We start from the raw sequence: 18,217 nt of genomic DNA, 5'->3' as shown, positions 1-18,217 counted from the left end.
AACAAAATTAATATTTCAGATTTGGCAAATATTAGATGGTGAACCAGAGACCCTGTGTCCTGTAAAATATATGCAATTATAACCCTTTGACTGCCGCTGGTAGCTTTCTTCAAATGATGCTTGAGATAAGATGGAATATTTTCTAAGATACCTCCCAGAGAAGAGTAGGAGGGGCTTTTGCTAGGTGAAGCTGTGCCTCTGCTTCTCACCCTTCCCTTTGGCCTGCCTCCCGGCCCTGCAAACTCACAGTGTGGTCCTAGAAGATGGGAGCTCAGGAATTTGAGAGAGCCCTAACCACAGCATTTCTTTGCTAAATGAGTCCCTGAGGGTCCAGCCTGCAGGGTCTTCAGTCCCTCTCCATTTAGACTAACCATGACTGTGCTTCCTCTTCCATCCAATCCTCATGACCAGCCACAGAACAGCATGCCTGACATCATCATCTGGATGATCCGGGGAGAGAAGAGACTGGCCTATGCACGAATTCCCGCACATCAGGTCTTATACTCCACCAGTGGTGAGAATGCATCTGGAAAATACTGTGGGAAAACCCAAACCATCTTTCTGAAGGTACATGTCTTCACTGTGTCACGTGAAACACACTAAATGCAAAAGCTGTATTCCTGAGAAGGGGCTGCTTTATGTCATTTGTTAATCATTGAACGGTGAGGCTGTTTGGGATCAATTCCAGCCCATTCTGGTCCCTCCCTCTGGGGTGATGATTCTGAGAGTGTGATCTGAGGTTGGCTGGCTTTCAGTCAAGGACACCTCCTTAGATGTCTTTGTGACGTTAATATAAACATGGCATTGTGAATGCTTTGCTTTCTGGCATGAATATTTCACTTCTAATGTCTCATGCAAGGCAGTGCCTTTCTTCCTTTCATTCTAGTGAATGTTGGGGAAAGAAAGAGAAAGCGGTAGAGCTGGTCCATGGAATCTGTTGCTCTAACCAAATGAGCAATAGATTGAATCAATTTCAGTTTGATGAACAAATCAAAGTGAACATTTTTGACAATCGTAACTTTAGGGAAGATATTCTGAATATTTTTAGAGTTATAGACCCTCTTAAGTGCCTGACGATAAACCACAGGCCATCTCCCCCAGGGAAATGCACACTGCACATGCAGCTAATATTTTGCATAGAATTTAGGAGCTTTATACAGCCCATAAGCCCATTCTAGGGTCCCGTATTAAGAACTCTGTGTGTGCATATGGGGAATCAAAGGTGAACCTAGGGCTGGAAACAAAGAAATCAGAATAATTCCCATTAATATGTTTTGACATCTCTCTGGCCAACCCCAACTGGAGTTCTTTGGATTTGGGACACAGAAATAACAATTAAGAAGAGAAAAGGCAGAGTCGGGAGAGTGTTCTCTTCAAACAAGGAGATTCTGCTAACTTTTAATAAATTTACTCATTGCTCTTTAATCAGGAGGGTGTAAATAGAATCAGAGTGATTATCTTCTTTCAAGTGTCTCTTGGTAGAATAAATTTTACTTAAGATAGAACCACAATTATAATTGACCTCAGCAGTGGGTGGAAGCAAACTGATTAATAAATAAAACTTCACAGGGGATGGGAGAGGAGACAAAGGCACCTTCTCTGTGTTAGGTTTTAGAAGTTAGTGGATAAACAGCAAAATGCTTTTAAGAGAATGTTTTATATATTTATTGATTTTGTTAATACTCATTACACAGTTTAGGGAGCTATTTAACTCGTGAGTGTTTTTGGTCTTGAGATCCCTTTATACTTTAGAAAAAGAAGATTGAAGACCCCAGAGAGCTTTGATTTATGTGGGTTATACCTATCAATATTTACTGTAATAGAAATCAAAACTGATAAATTTTAAAAATATTTATTGATTTAACCATAATAATAACAAACCCATTACTAACATAAATTACATCAATTATGTATTTAAAATGTTAACATAATTGTTAACATAAACTATGTATTTTTACAAAATACATTTTGTGTAGTAAATCAGAAAGCAGAGTGAGACTATTTTACATTTTTGCAAACTTCTTTAATGTCTTGCTAAACAGAAACATAACTGGATTCTCTCATCTTCTTGTGCATTTAAGCTGATGGAATTAGTTATTTGGTTGAAGTATATGAAGAGGATCTGGCCTCACATAGATATGTAGTTGGAAAAGGGAGGAGTATTGTAATAACCTTTTCAGATAATTATGAATATTCATCTTTGATATAACACCAAACTCAAGTGGTAGCTTTTAAAAAGGTTAATTGCAATGTGAAACCTGAAACCATATCAATGAATTTTTCATACTCAGCTACATTAAAATCCTTGGTCTTTCTTGGACTTTGAATGACTCTTTTATTCATGCATGATTTTGTAACATAATGTACAATCATTTGGAAAATTCATGGAGTTATGTAGATCACTGAGTTATGACACATTTTATCAAACAATATTGAAAAAAATCACACTTTAAAATCACATTTGTTAGTATCACTTATCAGAAAGTCTTTGTGTGTTGGGAACCTATCAAACTTACTGTTACAGATTCAAGTTTTCCAACACTCTATTATTTTGCTTGAAAGCTTGAATTTTGTCATCACCAACAAATAAAGAGTTCTTTTCCTTGGAGTGAGAGGCTTGCTTTGTTTATGTTAAAAACAAACAAAAAAAAATGCCTGCCCCATACTCAAATTGGAATAAGCACGTTTACCTGTCAATTGCAGTTTTAAGTAAAAGTGATATTTCATTTTCAAAATCTAGTTCAACTTACAACTCAAAAAACTGCACAAGAGCTTTTTCTCAAGAGAACCATCATATGCCAATACGCAGCAGAAGTGCGTCACGTCTACTTCCCATGTCATCGCACAAAGTATTAACAAGACATGTATTCAAGGGTCGAGATTTAATAAGATTGGTAATCTTGTCTGGGCACAGTGGTGCACGCTTGTCATCCCAGCACTTTGGGAGGCTGACGTGGCGGATCATTTGAGTTCAGGAGTTCAAAACCCGACTGGGCAACATGGCAAGACCCCCTGTCTCTACAAAAAATACAAAAATTAGCCAGGCATGGTGGCATGCATCTGTAATCCCAGCTATTCTGGCAGCTGGGGTGGGAGGATTGCTTGAGCCCGGGAGGTCAAGGGTGCAGTGAGCCGAGATTGAGCCACTGTACTCCAGCAACAGAGTGAGACTCTGTCTCAAAAAAAAAATTAGTAATCTTTACTGCTTGATCAACAGAATCCTTTTATTTTTATGTTTTTGCACAGGGGAAAAGAAGGAAAAGATAATTCTTTAGTGAAACAGGACTTTTGTTTCTTTACTGACATTGCAGTTATTATTACTATTACTTTTACTGTTACCACTAGGTCCAGTTTGGCAATCCTGCCTTGATTCCTGCTACAGTGCAGGAGTTTTTTCCACTGTTGCTTCTGCACCACCCGTGCAAGTGCCAATACAATAAAGAAGATAAATACCATGTTAGTGTTATTAGAAAAATTGTTTTGACCTCCTGAAAATGTCTCAGAGACCAGTAGGAATTTATGGATCACACTGTGAGATCTGCTGCTTTAATTGTGATTTTAATCTTTGCTGTAGGGTCATCTGGAAATGTTTTAACTGAAGCAAACATAAAATTAGACTGGTGAGAGCAATGATTAGATGTTCGCTCTGCTTTTGGCTTTAACATAATGTCACAGTCCGTGCTGTGCCTAATGTAACATCACATGCTATTGTTCATCTCACAGTATCCACAGGAGAAAAACAACGGGCCAAAGGTGCCTGTGGAGCTGCGGGTGAACATCTGGCTAGGCTTAAGTGCTGTGGAGAAGAAGTTTAACAGCTTCGCAGAAGGAACTTTCACCGTCTTTGCCGAAATGGTACCTTTAATAATTCACTATCTTTTCTTCTTTGGTAGGGGGAGGGATACTTTTACTTTTCACCTTTATGGAAAACATTTACATACCAAAAACGACCACAGCCCTCCTTACCATCCCCTAAAATCCCATCCAAGGGATCTTAACCTAAGGGGATAAGAGAAGATGCTCTTGAGATTTTATTGTCAACATCGGAACACACCATGGTGATGAACACTTTTGTGTGATAATTCCAAGAGATGACTTAGATGACTTCCACCGCAATGCTCCCAGCAGTACTGAAAATGGGTGCCTTTCTAGCTTTCAAAACTAGAACTCTGTAATAATCTTATTGGTGCCTGATGCTGGAACACTAAGTAGAGTACACACACACACACACACACACCAACCCAGGAGAGGGGACTCTTGAGATGTTCACATCTTGATAAGCTTACTTGGGGTAAAGGGTCTTAAAACCCCTGAAAACCCATTTCACTCTTAAGGGAAGCCTCAGATAGGCTTGTCCAGGGGCAAAAAAAAAGCTGCCTGAATACCTCAAAAACAACAGAGATCATTTGTAAAACCTTCACTGAGCTTAAAATCCACCTAGTTAATGAAAAGTCTCATTACAATTAAACCAATGAAAACAATGTTCACAAACATTTACAGCTAAAAGTAGAATTATTTTGATTTTTTTATACTATTTTTAACTCAAGTGCTTATTGACTTAAATTTACTAGATGTATTTGGTGGGTCTCTTCTGATAATTTTCAGATGAACACCGCTCTACACATAGGCCTTCATGCTCAAATCAATGAGGAGAAGACTGTCATCATTTTAGCTAATCTAGAAATCTGTTCCTGCTACCCACTGCTATGCCTGGCAGCTGGTTCAGGACTGTGGCTCTGATCTGCTTGCTAGGCAAGACAACCCATGACCATCTTTTATTTTTACTTTTTATTAATTCAACAGTTCCTGGCACATAATAGGTCCCACTACATGTTTATTGAACGAATAAATAAATGATGACAATTTATCCTACTGTCCACCCAATCATTCATTCCTCCATCCATCCATCTGTCCATCGAAGCTTTTAGGGAGTGGTGGTTTCGTGCCAGGCACTGAGCCAGGTAGCCAGGTGCTGAAAATGATGAAGAAGCCAAGACTTGTCCTCAAGGATCTCACAGTCTATTGCAATGATTGCAAAACTGGGTATCTTGTTAAGCATGCAGACTCCAGGGGCACCCTGGGGATTCTGATTCTGTAGCTTAGGTTAGGGATTAGCACCAGTGGTGATTCCAACATGGGGCGACAGTGGGGACCACTTTAAGAAACAGTGGAATGTGTGAGAAACACACAAACAAGCCCTCGCACTCAGGCTTGGAAGTGCTAGTGAAGATAGAGGGTGTGCTGGAGGCCACGAGGGAGGCCCTGAGTGGAGGATGTTGATGTCCAGCCAGCTGGATCGTGTGGAGTAGGGGCTTCATGGCATATATAAGGAGAGGCTCATTCCTGCCTTCCTGTAGGATTTCTTGGCGTCCACCTGCCCTCCAGCTCTGTGGCTGGGTCTAAACCTGGAGAAAGCAGCCCTGAGCAATGATCGACCAGCCCAAGCCTTCCTTCCACTCTTTCCCATTTTCGGATCCTTCCCTGCATAGAGTGAAGCCTGAGTTTCAACTCATGTAGAGAGATGATCACCCATTTCTGTTGTTCTGTGTGACTCACCTGTGAGTACAAGCAGAGGCACATTAATAATAATAATAATGGAAATTTTATTGGCTCTTGCCTTCATGTGCTAATACTAGCACTTAATTTTCTACAAAATTTCCTCCCGAGATTTCTGGGAGTCTTTGAGGTGCTTCACATGTGCTTGCTCATGAGTACTTTTTTCTTACTGTCCTGCCCTAGTCCTGCTGACTAAAGCCACAGCCCTCAAAGCCACTTGAGGCTGCCATCTCCACTGCTGCTGATACCCTCTTGTCCACGCCAAAGTCTTTGCCTGGATTTTACTAAAGCTATGCTGGCTTCCAAGCAGAACAGCAGGAAGGTCTTGCTCTCCATTCTGTGTCCATGTCATGTGACCCCAAGCCCTAAGGTCCCTTAGGATAATAGTTCCTTTACTTTCTGCCTGAAGCGCATCTCCCCTCCAGGCTGAGAGCCAGTATCTGAGATAGGCACTACTGTGTCCTCTTGATTCCAATTTTCTAATCAGGCCCCCACTCAAATCTCCTCCTTTCTCCTTCAGCCAAAAACTTTCCTATGGCTTATGCAAATCCTCTCAGTGGATTCATCAGCAGACGATTGGAAATTCTAGTTTGGATCCAAACAGGGACACCCACCACACTGGCAAATCTCTACCCTCTCCATGGTTGCCATGATGAAGAGCAGACCATCATACATTTATAGATTCTAACTTGGAAAGCAATGCCTTAGAAGCCAGAGTCTGCCATTGCCATTCAGCCTGCTTCCCAGAGAGGCCTTGGTCTCCTTGCCACACTCCAGATGGAATTAAGGCTCATAACTTTTAGGTCCAATAAGGGCTGGGTACTAAAGGACCTTCATGTTTCAGATGGGTTTTTTGGTGGACTGCTTGGGAAAGGGCAACATTAATTGTATATTGTTTCTACAGGGAAATGTGCCCCAAGTTCTCAGCAGTAGACTTACAAATAAATTTTATAAAATCTGCTCACTCATAAGCTGAGGACTTTCATAGGTATTTAAAAGATACGGTTCACAGAACTCTCTTGAGCCATTCAAAATTATAATAGAAACAATTAGGATGCTGTATTGCTATTTAAAAAGCACGTTCACAATCATTTGCACGTTTAAACTCCGAATGACTCTGTAGGAGAGGTAGCGTTATCCTCAGCTTTCAGATGAGAGCACTGAGTCTTAGAAAGGTGAATGATTTATCCAAAGTTGCATCATCAGTAACAGCTCAAATTAGGTCCATACCTTCTGAGCATAAAGCTTTATTCTGTTTTCTGTGGTTGTCTAGCCTAAGTCCTCGATTAACTTGAAAATGTATGTGCTAGCTTTATTTTTTGCTCTCTGATGGCATTTCTCCAATTTTATGTCTTTTTTAATAGTATGAAAATCAAGCTCTCATGTTTGGAAAATGGGGCACTTCTGGATTAGTAGGACGTCATAAGTTTTCTGATGTCACAGGAAAAATAAAACTCAAGAGGGAATTTTTTCTGCCTCCAAAAGGCTGGGAATGGGAAGGAGAGTGGATAGTTGATCCTGAAAGAAGGTAAGTTGTCCATTTTCTGAGTAAAAAGGATAGCAATGAGATCTTTCTCTAGAAATTGCTAAATATATTATATCTCCATCATCATTCTTGATAATATTTGTGTAACACCCACTGAGCAAAACTAAGTCCATTGAAATTTATAGAAAGTTGAAAGATGTTCCGCCATAAGACAGGCAAATATAAAAAGCACCTGGTAACTAACATTTTGAGAACTTATTATGCTTGACTGTGTCAGGCAGTATGCTGGGCACTGGCATCATCTTATTTAATCTTTACTACAGCCCTACAAGGGAGGCAGTGGCAAGAAGGATCTGAGATTTGATGCTGCTTGCAAGCAAACAAGGTCTCCCGTGACAGTTTCACAGATGCCGGCACATGACTCCTGGGTTAGAATAAAAGAACTTTATTGCCCACAGCAATAGTAATGCCAGAGTATCGATATTTGCTCGACTTCTTCATGCCCCAGTTCCCACAGAGTAACATGAAGAGGGCCAGATGACACTTGTACACACAGTGGATTGAATTCTATGAGAGAACTCTAAGCTTAGGGGACTTGAATTTTTTATAATGGGCAGTAAGCAGGCTGGCCCTTTGCTGTGCAGAGAGACACTATCTTAGTGTTCCCCATACAAACATCTTTGAGAAGATAGCCCATAACAAAGGTAGTCGGTGCCTGAGCTCGCAAGATGCGCAGAAACACAAGAGACTCGCAGAGAATTATCTCCCAACAAGTAGTAGTAGTATCTCCACTTCACAAATGAGGAAACTGAGATCTAGAAAGATTAAATAACTTGTCCAAAGGCACATAGCTTGTCAATGATACAGTTGGGGCTAGAATCCAAGTCTAGCATGGGCACCAAAACCAGTACTCAACTATTATGCCAGAACGTCTGCAAGAAGCAGTAGGAGGTACACTGTAAGTGGATGAGTTCCATATATGTGAACTACATCTCAAAAGCTATTATTTAAAAAAAAAAAATAGACAGTAGAAGGTGGTAAAGATGGTTCCCTTGGAGTCTGGGGGACACTGTAGCCTGTTTTCTAAATGTTGCCAACAACATTAGAACCAGCATTCCCTCTTCTTGCCATCTTATGACAGCATCTTTGAGTTGGGAGGGAAGAAGCTTGTGAAGTTGAATTTTAAAGGCCTCCAACTAGAGTTTGGTCTCTCTGTTGTTCATTTCCTGTGATTGCATAGGCATTAGGGAGGGAGGCAGGGAAGCGAAAATACTGCTCTCTTAAGACTCAAACATGCTTGCTTGCTTGTGATTGCTTTCGATTCAGGCAGTTTGCTCTGGGTGGAGTTGGGGGAGATTAGTGAGGGGAGGGAAAATGGGGTTTGAATTGGCTGGAAGGAAGGAAGGTTAGTGAGGACAGGGAAAGGATAGGGAAATTGTGACAGAAAAAGCAGAAGGTCAAAGCATGTCAGGGCTGGATGGAATCCTAGAGGCAGCAGCCAGGGCTTTTACTCTCCTTTTTTGAGGCCCGGAGAAGTGATGCCCAATTTATATAAATGATTGGGACTATTTGTTTTTTGATTCCTTTCCTGTGCTGGATTCTAGGGGAGAATACAGCAGAGAAAAGATGCAGAAACAATAAAGGAAAAACCCCTCATTTGAGTAGGTTACCTGGCAGAAGACTTGAGTCAAAGTTGGAACCTCTGTAACTTTCCTCTGTGGGTTGTCCAAAGAATTCCAAATCCAAGAGGAAAATTAACATGGCAGAGAGTCAGTATGGATTTCCCAAATGCCCAAATGGAGTTTGGACTCTTAAATGACCTGGTTTGGCTGTCTACCTAGGAACTCTCCAGAAAACTTAAACTCCTCCCTTCAGTTTGTGTTAGCAAGCCACATTTGGCTTCATGAGACTGTCTCCACTCTGTTTTAAAAAATAGCAGGGACAGCTCCCTTTTCTTTTGAACTGTTAGCCAAGAGTTTCATTGAGAAAAAGCTGAGCAGCCCCGAACTGAAACAGAAACATGGAAGGCTCTGTCTGTGGTCTCTGTAAGAAGCTGCCCACAATACTGTTTTCCCAGACCCCATCCTCGTTACTGAGAAGGAGCAACCTTGCTAATTTGAGGAGTTCTCTATGATTTAGGTCACATTGTTCCAGCAGGCCCTTTCTTCAAAGAAATGTCAAAAGCGATTAGTACAAAGAGGAATTTGGAGTCAGAACCAACAGGGGTAAAGTGAAGAGGGAAGTGGTACCACTCCCAGGGTGTAGATGCTTCCTGAGTGTTGGCAATCGCTGAGGCTGCCAGTTACCCGGTCTCCTTGGGTAACTCGAGCCCTCCCCGCCCCGCAGCTTGCTGACTGAAGCAGATGCAGGTCACACAGAGTTCACTGATGAAGTCTATCAGAACGAGAGCCGCTACCCCGGGGGAGATTGGAAGCCAGCCGAGGACACCTACACGGATGCGGTGAGTGGCCTGCTCTGGAAAGAAACTCTCACCTGTCACCTCTGATCGCGATCTGCGGGGAACCCAGCAGCCACCTGGCTTGGGCTTTACCCTCTCCTCTGCTCCATCTTACGTTCTGAAGAGTCTTCCACTTATATAGCTTAAGCCACATAAGTGCCACAATAAGTATTTTCTTTAGAATAGAAATGAGGCCTATTTAACTAGATGTTGAAACATGATATAGTTTGGACTGTGCAAAGTTTTTAGGTAAATTTTTATTATTATCTAACTAGGGTTTTGTTGTTGTTTGAGGGTTTTTTGAGATGGGCTCTTTTTCCCAGGCTGAGCGTAGTGGTGCGATCATAGCTCACTCTAACCTCAAATTCGTGGGCTCAAGCAGTCCTCCTGCCTCAGCCTCCCCGGTAGCTGGGACTATAGGGACATGCCACCATGCCAGAATAATTTTTTATTTTTTTGTAGAAATGGCTTCTTATTAGGTTGCCCATGCAGGTCTTGAATTCCTGGCTTCAAGCAATCCTCCAGCCTCGGCTTCACAAAGTGCTGGGATTACAGGCATGAGACACCAAGCTTGGCCTAGTTTTTAATATTGTAACAAATGAAATGTTTCTGTCTTTAGAAAATCCAAGCAGCGTTAAAGGAAATCAAAAGTAATTCTTCTCCCCAATCCATATTCCACTCCCCGAAGATAACCACTGATGTCTGTTTTCTGTTCATAAGCAAGTATATAACGTCCTCTTTCCCTGCCTAAATAGAATTGTGTTGTACACACAGTTTCATAGCTTGTATTTTTCACAGAATAATGTATCTTGGACATTTTTTATATCAATGCATATAGATCCATGACCTTTTAAAAAATGGCTGCAGAATGTTTTATTATATGTACCTACTCTAATTCATTTAATTCCCTCTTTCTGGGCATTTAGGTGCTTTTGGTTTTGAGTTGTTGGTTTTTATAAGCAATGTAACAGTGAACATCCTTAAACATACATTTTTGTATGTTTATGAAAGTTTATCTGTAGGGAAGATCCTTGCATTTGGTCTAGGTTTCAATGCATATAAAATTTTGCTAAAATTTTATAGCCTTCAAAAAGGTTTTATAAATTCATATTTTCAACAAAAATATGAGAAGCCTGTTTGCCTAAACATTCACCATCCATCCCACTTTATAACATTTGCCACATGTTATAAGTGGTATCCTGTTGTTATTTCAATTTTCACTATCTTAAAGTGAAGCTGAGTATTTTTTCAAAATGTTGATGGGCCACCTTTTTTTCCTTTGCTTAGGAACTTTCTTTTCATAATTCTCTTCAGTTTTATGCAAACTTGTCAATATTTTACATAAATTTTGCTCAGTTGTGTATGATTAACATTATGAACCTCCAGTAGCATTTCTCTGTACTCGAAAACATGTGTCTGCCAGGTGTGATGGGTCACATCTGTAATCCCAGCACTTTGGGAGGCTGAGGTGGGTGGATCACTGAAAGTCAGGAGTTTGAGACCAGCCTGGCCAACATAATGAAACCCCACCTATACTAAAAATACAAAAAGTAGCCAGGTGTGGTGGCGGGTGCCTGTAATCCCGGCTACTTGGGAGGCTGAGGTGGGAGAATCGCTTGAACCTGGGAAGGGAGGTTGCAGTGACTTGAGATCGCGCCACTGCACTCCAGCTTGTGTAACAGAGAAAAACTGTCTCAAAAAAAAAAAAAAAAAAAAAAAAACAGGGCCGGGCGCGGTGGCTCATGCCTGTAATCCCAGCACTTTGGGAGGCCTAGAAGGGCGGATTGTGAGGTCAGGAGATCGAGACCATCCTGGCTAACATGGTGAAACCCCATCTCCACTAAAAATACAAAAAATTAGCTGGGCATAGTGGCGAGCGCCTGTAGTTCCAGCTCCTCGGGAGGTCGAGGCAGGAGAATGGTGTGAACCTGGGAGGCAGAGCTTGCAGTGAGCCGAAATCGCGCCACTGCACTCCAGCCTGGGCGACAGAGCGAGACTCCATCTCAAAACAAACAAACAAACAACCATGTGTCTTTAATGTTTTGCCCATTCTCTGATGGGTTCTTTCCCATGTAACCCCTCATAAAGAGAGTTGCACTATTTCATAATATTAAGTTGAACCATAAGAAATTGCTGAGATTCAACCACTTTAACCTACAAAAACAGCAATTTCACGTGATTGAACCTAATACTATTCCCTAATAGTAAAAACAAAAGGTAGTTTAATTATTATTTAGCAATTGTGAATAAATAAAGATTAGAGATTTTTCTGAGTGAAATGGATCTCTAAGATGGTATCTGAGTAAAGGTGTGAATGCCATAGCTAAGTGAGGAACTATATCGGACCCTTTGCATCTTACTGACATTATGGCTTACCTCTCTTCTTTGTTTTTATTTTTGTTTTGTAAGAACGGCGACAAAGCAGCATCGCCCAGCGAGTTGACTTGTCCTCTAGGTTGGGAATGGGAAGATGATGCATGGTCTTATGACATAAATAGAGCGGTGGATGAGAAAGGTAAAATTGTACATCTGTGACCTGATCAGGGCTCTGCAGCAGGGCCTTGGTTAATCAGGGTAAAGGTTCCTTGGGAGAGAGGGGCCTCACTTTGGTCTACGGCAGGAGTCCCCAGTTCCCCGGGCCACAGACCGGTACCAGTTCATGGCCTGTTAGGAAAAGGGCCGCACAGCAGGAGGTGAGTGGCAGGCAAGGGAGCCTTACCATCTGAGCTCCGCCTCCTGTCAGATATGTGGCAGCATTAGATTCTCCTAAGAGTGCGAACTCTATTGTGAACTGCATGTGACAGGGGTCTAGGTTGCGTGCTCCTTGTGGGAATCTAGCCATCCTCCCCTACCCCACAACCCTGTCCATAGAAAAATTGTCTCCCAGGGAACTGGTCCTTGGTGCAAGAAAGTTTGGGGACCGCTGGTCTGTGGCATCTGGGTCATGTGGCACCATCTGTGACTAATCAAATGTAGAATCCAAGGGACAGGCAAGTGTATGGACAAGTGCTAAGTGGGCAGGGGTGAAAAACATCAGGTGATGGGGCCAACTGGCTGGGTTTTGAGATGCTTGGGGATCCAGGATGAGAATTTGGGAGGGAGCTGGAGTCAAGATTTTCTCTATTCTAACCACACCCCATAACCTCCCTGGGAACATCACATTCAGGGCCCCCCGACTCAGAAAAGAGAACTGTAAACTACCCTTAAAGTTGTCCTATGCAGCAATGATGCAGACTATTGATACAGCTTCTGGTGTGTGTCTTTTTCTGAACTATAATTAAAGTTAAGTGAACAATAGCATTTGGAATTATCAAAAGAGAAAATCTGATTCATTGCTTTCTTTATGCATGGTGCATAGAACTGGCATTGACCCAGAAGATTTCAAATCGATTACAAGCTCTTCGCTGATCCCAGTGCACACACCAGATCTTAGAATAATCGTTAGCATTTGACTGGGCAATAACTGTGGGCTATGGCCCTAAAGCTTTGCATATGTTATTTTGATAGTGTTAAAATACTGTAACCCTATCAAAAGGTGTGTTTTATCTTTACAGTGGAGAAATTGGGCCATAGGCGGGTTTACCAACTTGCTGAAAACTTATTTAGTTAACAGCCAACGTGTGGCGATGCTAGGATTTGAACCCAGGCTGTGCAACTGCACAGTCCACACGCATACCTGGTGTTTCTTCCTGCCTCTTGAACTGTGCTTTATTCTTAAGTGCACTCAATTACCGTGAATGACTGGAAGCCTAAAAGTGGGGGAGAACATGGTCACCAAGGAAGCATTTTGAGGAGCTGAATGGGAATGAGGCTGTATTCTGTTTGGCTGAATATCCCAGCAAAGTGAAAACAGCCACGCATTTGGTCACGATAGTACAGAACATTTGGGGGCAGGGAGAGTGACCGAATGTTTCCTGGAGGTTTATTTAGTGATCTGGCAAATGCATCTCTTTTGGGTAACTATTCACAAACTGTGTTCCAGGCTGGGAATATGGAATCACCATTCCTCCTGATCATAAGCCCAAATCCTGGGTTGCAGCAGAGAAAATGTACCACACTCATAGACGGCGAAGGCTGGTCCGAAAACGCAAGAAAGATTTAACACAGACTGCTTCAAGCACTGCAAGGGTAAGAGAAGCAAGGGAAGGGAGCTGGACTGGGGAGCTCTGCCCTCCTGACCACAAAGTCCCAACTAACTAGCCATTTCTGCAGAAACTACTTGCAAATCCAGAGCCTAATACTGCACTCAAGGGTTCTCAAAGTGAGTCCACCCCAGCCAGCAATATCATCATCACCTGGGAATTTGTTAGAAATGTCCCACCCCAAACCTACTGATTTAGAAATCCTGGGGGTGGGCCCAGCCAGTTGTAGTTCAGTAGACCATCCAGGTGATTCCCAGGCAGGCTAAATGTTGAGAACTGCTACAAAGGTGTTAAAAGAAACAGAAACTATTTTGGCAGAGTAGTATAGTAGCAGTAATAGCTCAGGACTTGGAACAAGATGTGTAAAGATTCAAACCCTGAATTGCCTTTCTTTCTCATCTGCAAAATGGGAATAATATCTATACCTTTTAATTAGGGTATTGTAAGCTTTAAATGGAATAGTAATAAATAGAACAATAACACTCATAATAATAAGTGGCAGGTATAGAAGTGGCCTTCTCTAATGCTAGGTACTGAATATATGCATCATCTATAGTCTGTAAGGTTTGGATTTTATGCCCATTTTACAGATAATGCTCACAGAGTTTAAATAGACTTGCTGTAGGCCAAGTGTTTAGTAAGAGACAAAGCTGGTGTTGGAACCCAGGCTAAGCTAAGTCCAAACAGGAACTCTCTCTGTTCCACAGAATGGGTAACTCTGGTAGGTACTGACATTATTTTTATTAGATGGTGAGCTTCTGGAAGCAAAAATTGAGCCATAGTCATCTTTGTATCCTCCTTGCTAACTCAGAAATGTGCTCCCAGTAAATAATCTAGTCAAATAAATGAGCTAATGAATGAATGAGTCTTTTTTTTTTTTAATTTAAGTTCCAAGATACATGTGTAGGACATGCAGGTTTGTTACACAGGTAAATGTGTGCCATGGTAGTTTGCTGCACCTATCAACCCATCACCTAGATATTAAACCCAGCATGCATTAACTATCCTGATGCTCTCCCTCCCTCCACTCCCCGGCCCCAGTGTGTGATGTTCCACTCCCGGTGTCCATGTGTTCTCATTGTTCAGCTCCCATCTATAAGTGAGAACATGTGGTGTTTGGTTTTCTGTTCCTCTGTTTGCTGAGGATAATGGTTTCCAGCTCCATCCATGTCCCTGCAAAGGACATGATCTCATTCCTTTTTATGTCTGCATAGTATTCCATGGTGTGTATGTACCACATTTTCTTTATCCAGTCCATCATTGATGGACATTTGGGTTGATTCCATGTCTTTGCTATTTCGAAGAGTGCTGCAGTGAAAATATGTGTGCATGTATCTTTATAATAGAATGATTTATATTCCTCTGGGTATATACCCAGTAATGGGATTGCTGGGTCAAATGGCATTTCTGGTTCTAGGTCTTTGAAGAATCGTCACACTGTCTTCCACAATGGTGGAACTAATTTACCCTCCCACCAACAGTGTAAAAGCGTTCCTATTTCTCCACAGCCTCACCAGCATCTGTTGTTTCTTGACCTTTTAATCTCTATTCTGACTAGTGTGAGATGGTATCTCATTGTGGTTTTGATTTGCATTTCTCTAGTGATCAGTGATGTTGAGCTTTTTTTCATATGTTTGTTGGCCACAGAAATGTCGTCTTTTGAGACGTATCTGTTCATGTCCTTTGCCCACTTTTTTTTTTTTTTGAGACGGAGTCTCGCTCTGTCGCTCGGGCTGGAGTGCAGTGGCCGGATCTCAGCTCACTGCAAGCTCTGCCTCCCGGGTTTACGCCATTCTCCTGCCTCAGCCTCCCGAGTAGCTGGGACTACAGGCGCCCGCCACCTCGCCCGGCTAGTTTTTTTGTATTTTTTAGTAGAGACGGGGTTTCACAGTGTTAGCCAGGATGGTCTTGATCTCCTGACCTCGTGATCCGCCCGTCTCGGCCTCCCAAAGTGCTGGGATTACAGGCTTGAGCCACTGCGCCCGGCCCTTTGCCCACTTTTTAATGAGGTTTGTTTCTTTTTTTTTTTTTCCTTGTAAATTTGCTTAAATTCCTTGTGGATTCTGGATATTAGACCTTTGTCAGATGGATAGATTGCAAACATTTTCTCCCATTCTGTAGGTTTTCTGTTCACTCTGATGATAGTTTCTTTTGCTGTGCAGAAACTCCTTAGTTTAATGGATATCTCTTTATTGTTTTATTATCCCAGGCTGATGGGGTGAGAAGTTTCTGAAGGTGCTTGAACCCTCTCCTTCCACAGGAGGGCACCAAGTTGAAGTGGGAAGAACACTGAGCCACTAGTTAGAAGGCTCAGGATATGGCCCAGCTCTACTAACGAGTATTTCTGAGACTTTGATCATGGTTCCTAACCTGCCTTACTCTTGGCTATGTGAAAATTTTCACTGCTACTATTTATGTTACTAGAGGGTCAGGTACAAAATTATGCTTAACCTGCATTTCACATTTATTCAAAGTGAAAAAAAAGACCCAACAATAATTACCCACATGGAGCTCTCATTTCTCAGATCTGAAATATTATTCCATATTATTTTACATTTATTAAATCCAGTCATACTTTTAAGATATTTAAATCAAATTTCTGCCATGAAAATGTCAGCTGTGTGAAAGCAAAGACCCTATCTCTTCTTCACTGCGTCCTCAGCCCCTGACACGATCCCGGTCACATAGTAGGCACTCATATTTGTTGAATGAATAGAATATAACATTGAAAACTGATACCACTGGTAAATCAGTAGTTTTTAAGCTAAAAAGTACCATGTGAATGTATTAGTTATTACAGAAATAACATATTTTGATCTATCACTTAATTATTAGTTATGGCAGCTATTAGCTCAGGCAAGACATTTAAACCTGGGAGGGGGCATTTGATTTTTGGCCTACATATGTAAAATGGAGATACTAATGTTTTACAAACTATATCACAATAGCAACATTTTTATGAACTAATGAAGTGAGAAAACAGAAAGCAATTTGGGAAAGAATCCACTTGCTTCACCCACCCCCAAATCAGGTATGCCCACAACTGTGCTGTCATTGTCTGGTTATCTCTCCGCACTACCGCAGTCCATCAGCTCTGCAAGGCAGAGGTCCTGTCTGGGTGTTTTCTTTTCTGTATTTCTGGCTGTAGCTCAGTACCTGGCACAGAGTAGATTTTGAATACTGTGTATCTGTTGATTGATCAAATAACCTGTTTTATCAATAAAAGGAATATCATCATCATCATCATCATCATCATCATCATAATCATCATAATCATCATCAACATGTTTACTTCTGTTTTAGGCCATGGAGGAATTGGAAGACCAAGAGGGCTGGGAATATGCTTCTTTAATTGGCTGGAAATTTCACTGGAAACAACGTAGTTCAGATACCTTCCGCCGCAGACGCTGGAGGAGAAAAATGGCTCCTTCAGAAACACATGGTGCAGCTGCCATCTTTAAACTTGAAGGTGCTCTTGTAAGTACCGGGTTGCCAGAGCGCAGATCATATTGGTATAGAGAAAATATATGAGTGTTGGATACAGCACTGCCAACTCCATAGAGGTCCCTGTAACCCTGGTACTATAAGATGGCCAATATTCACAGGTTGAGGGAAAGCCACACACCCTGGGTGCTCAATACCTCATGTGGAACGAATAGACCATTAACACAGGAGTGTTCTAAGAAATACTACTGTCGACACACCTGTCTGACCTAGCATTTTCCAAATGTGTCTGTTCCAGGACGCTTGTTTCAGGTAACATCTGTTCACGTCCCAGGCACAAGTTCCTTGAATCATATCTTGGAAACTGCAACTGTTCAACAAAATATTCATACATATATTCATAAAGATACTGATGTGAAGGGGAGGAAGTCAGAAGGCTAGCTCACAAAATTAGAGAGCAATACGGAAGCACATATGGAAGCACAGTAAAGAAGTCAGCGGGGAAAAGCAGGCAGGTGGAAGGAAGGAATAGAGAATGGCAGGGGGTAATCTAAAACAATAGGGTGGTCAGGAGCCATTTCTCAATAGCCTATTTTTGTATTTCTGCGCTCTGACCCCACGGTATTCTGCTACTGCTGCTCTTTCTCTTCCTTATCCCATCCTTTTACTCCCTATTTATCCTCTACATTTTTCCTTTTTTCCCCTTTCTTTCAGCCGCAGGGTTTGGCAAACCTGGACTCGAGGTGGGAGGGCTGGCTCCCACTTCCTGCTCGGCTGCTTTCCAGCTAAGCGACTTCAGGGAAGTCACTTGCTATCCTGGGACTTATTCATCTTTTTAAAAAATGGGGTGTTTGCACGATAACATCTTTTAAAAGCTAGAATTCCATTTGTTTGTGATTCTTGCCTGTTGGTTGGTTGGTTTGCTTTTAGGCAGTGTTTATTGACTTATCTGCTAATTGACTCTGTTAATTGACTTTAGGGGGCAGACACTACAGAAGATGGGGATGAGAAGAGCCTGGAGAAACAGAAGCACAGCGCCACCACTGTGTTTGGAGCAAACACCCCCATTGTTTCCTGCAATTTTGACAGTGAGTTTTATTTTTATTTTAATTTTATTTATTTATTTATTGA

The 18,217-nt window shown here is 41.8% G+C and overlaps 1 protein-coding gene across 1 annotated transcript in view; it reads left to right on the top strand.

Annotated features, from left to right (window-relative positions):
• Positions 1-18,217, top strand: part of MYOF (myoferlin) — a 157,796-nt gene that overhangs the window by 86,362 nt on the left and 53,217 nt on the right. The window contains 8 exon segments of the mRNA XM_017876763.1: positions 412-567; positions 3,724-3,855; positions 6,921-7,084; positions 9,389-9,503; positions 11,910-12,015; positions 13,483-13,628; positions 16,946-17,119; positions 18,066-18,174. Coding sequence (XP_017732252.1) covers positions 412-567; positions 3,724-3,855; positions 6,921-7,084; positions 9,389-9,503; positions 11,910-12,015; positions 13,483-13,628; positions 16,946-17,119; positions 18,066-18,174 — 1,102 coding nt within the window.

This window comes from Rhinopithecus bieti, unplaced genomic scaffold (genome assembly GCF_001698545.2).
Source record: "Rhinopithecus bieti isolate Rb0 unplaced genomic scaffold, ASM169854v2 scaffold_9383, whole genome shotgun sequence".
Lineage (NCBI taxonomy): Eukaryota > Metazoa > Chordata > Mammalia > Primates > Cercopithecidae > Rhinopithecus > Rhinopithecus bieti.
This window is presented reverse-complemented; position numbering and strand designations above follow the sequence as displayed.